The sequence below is a fragment of the Daucus carota genome, chromosome 1, assembly GCF_001625215.2.
Source record: "Daucus carota subsp. sativus chromosome 1, DH1 v3.0, whole genome shotgun sequence".
Classification (NCBI taxonomy): Eukaryota; Viridiplantae; Streptophyta; class Magnoliopsida; order Apiales; family Apiaceae; genus Daucus; species Daucus carota.
Window position 1 is genome coordinate 42004712 of NC_030381.2, and position 1687 is coordinate 42006398.

Consider the following 1687-nt stretch of genomic DNA (forward strand, 5'->3'; position numbering starts at 1 on the left):
TACCAGTGACCAAACTGACAAAAAATAAAACAATAAATATAGAGAGATAAATGGTAGGTAAAAAAAAGATAGAGATGACTGATTCCATTGAAACAAACAAAAGAAATGCATGTATTTCGAGGCTCACCTCACAAAAATAAGTGATTCACCAACTTTAGAATTAAGTTTCGGTGTTCAACAACGCCTCCCGATACTTTTGTCACAATTCCTGCATGTATTTTTCTACGTCTTTTGCTTACACTTTTATTTCTCCTCTATTTAATGCTATCCTCAATCAATATTACTATTTTCTTTTTTCTTTTTCAACTCTTTTTTTGTTTATCACAATCCTAGCCTTCCCTCCACCTCCCCCTCTTCCCTTATCAGTTACTTATTTATTCATTACCATTCTCTATATTTAAACACTCCTCACAACCCTCTACTATATATAATCCACAAACCCCACCGCTTCCTTTGGTTTCTATATGTTCTTTCTCCAAGTAAGATTTTAGGCTCTGTTTCGGAGTGCAAATTAATCAAGGTTCTCGTGTTTGTAAGAGTTTTGTGCAGTTGTTTGATGATTTGAAGGGTGATTTTTTGGTGGTTCTGATGGCAATCCAGTCTCAGTTTTATTCTGAAAATTTCGGGTTTAATGCGGATAACAGAGAAGTTGTCTGTCAAGATAATATGTATGCTGAGCATGGATTTGGATTTGAAAGTGAGTTAAATGTTAATTTTCATCAGCAGCAAAAACAACCGTTCATGGAGTTTCAACCGCAACAACAACATCAGTTTCAATTTATGCCTCGGAGATTTGAGAGTTTGTGTTCTGAAAAAAATGTGTTCACTCCAAATTATGCCAATCAGTCGCTCAATCTTTCCAGTACTATATCCGCGGTTATGGAGAAACAGAGACAAGAGATTGATCAGTTTCTAAGTGTACAGGTAATAATTATAAATTTTGAATTTTGTTTCGGTTTACATTAGTATTGTAAACTGGTTTTATACTTTTAGAAGAATGCTTTGTTTTAGTTTTCTGAACTGGATTCAATGTTTGTGTTTGGTGTAACAGAATGAAAGATTAAGACTGGCTTTGTTAGAGCATAGAAGACAGCAAGTGGCGGTGATATTAAAACGGTGTGAATCAAAAGCGATGGTTTTACTTAAACAAAAAGATGAAGAGATTGCGAGGGCCTTGAACAGAAAGTTAGAGCTTGAGAACGTGATTAAAGCAATGGAAATAGAGAGCCAGAAATGGCACAGGGCGGCAAAGGAGAATGAAGCAATGGTCATGTCTCTCAACAATACAATTGAGCAACTAAAAGAAAACGCCATTTGTTTGTCACTTAACAATAATGGAGGTGCTGATCAAGACGCGGAGTCTTGTTGTGATGATAACAGAGGCGTCGGATTCCAGGAAGATGAAGAACAGAGGAGGATTTGCAGAAGTTGTTATACTTGCAATTCGTGTGTGGTTTTCATTCCTTGTAGGCACTTGGCTTCATGCAAAGCATGTGATGCTTTTCTTGATACTTGCCCTGTTTGTGGAATGGCAAAGAAATCTACAATAGAGGCTTTGTTTTGAAGTTATTATTAGATTGTTTTGGAAATATGTGTCTAGAGTTTCAATAATTTTGTTAAACGGAAAGGTAAATCAACTCACCCATTTTAATTCATTCATTTGATAATTGATCCCTCTTTTTTTCTA

At 35.6% G+C, this 1687-nt stretch overlaps 1 protein-coding gene across 1 annotated transcript; it reads left to right on the plus strand.

The window, feature by feature from the left end:
• Positions 1-405: 405 nt before the first annotated feature.
• LOC108195944 (probable BOI-related E3 ubiquitin-protein ligase 2) lies at positions 406-1687 on the plus strand. Its single transcript, XM_017362973.2, has 2 exons — positions 406-924; positions 1052-1687. The coding sequence occupies exons 1-2, from the start codon at positions 589-591 to the stop codon at positions 1562-1564; spliced, it is 849 nt and encodes a 282-aa protein (XP_017218462.1). The 5' UTR covers positions 406-588; the 3' UTR covers positions 1565-1687.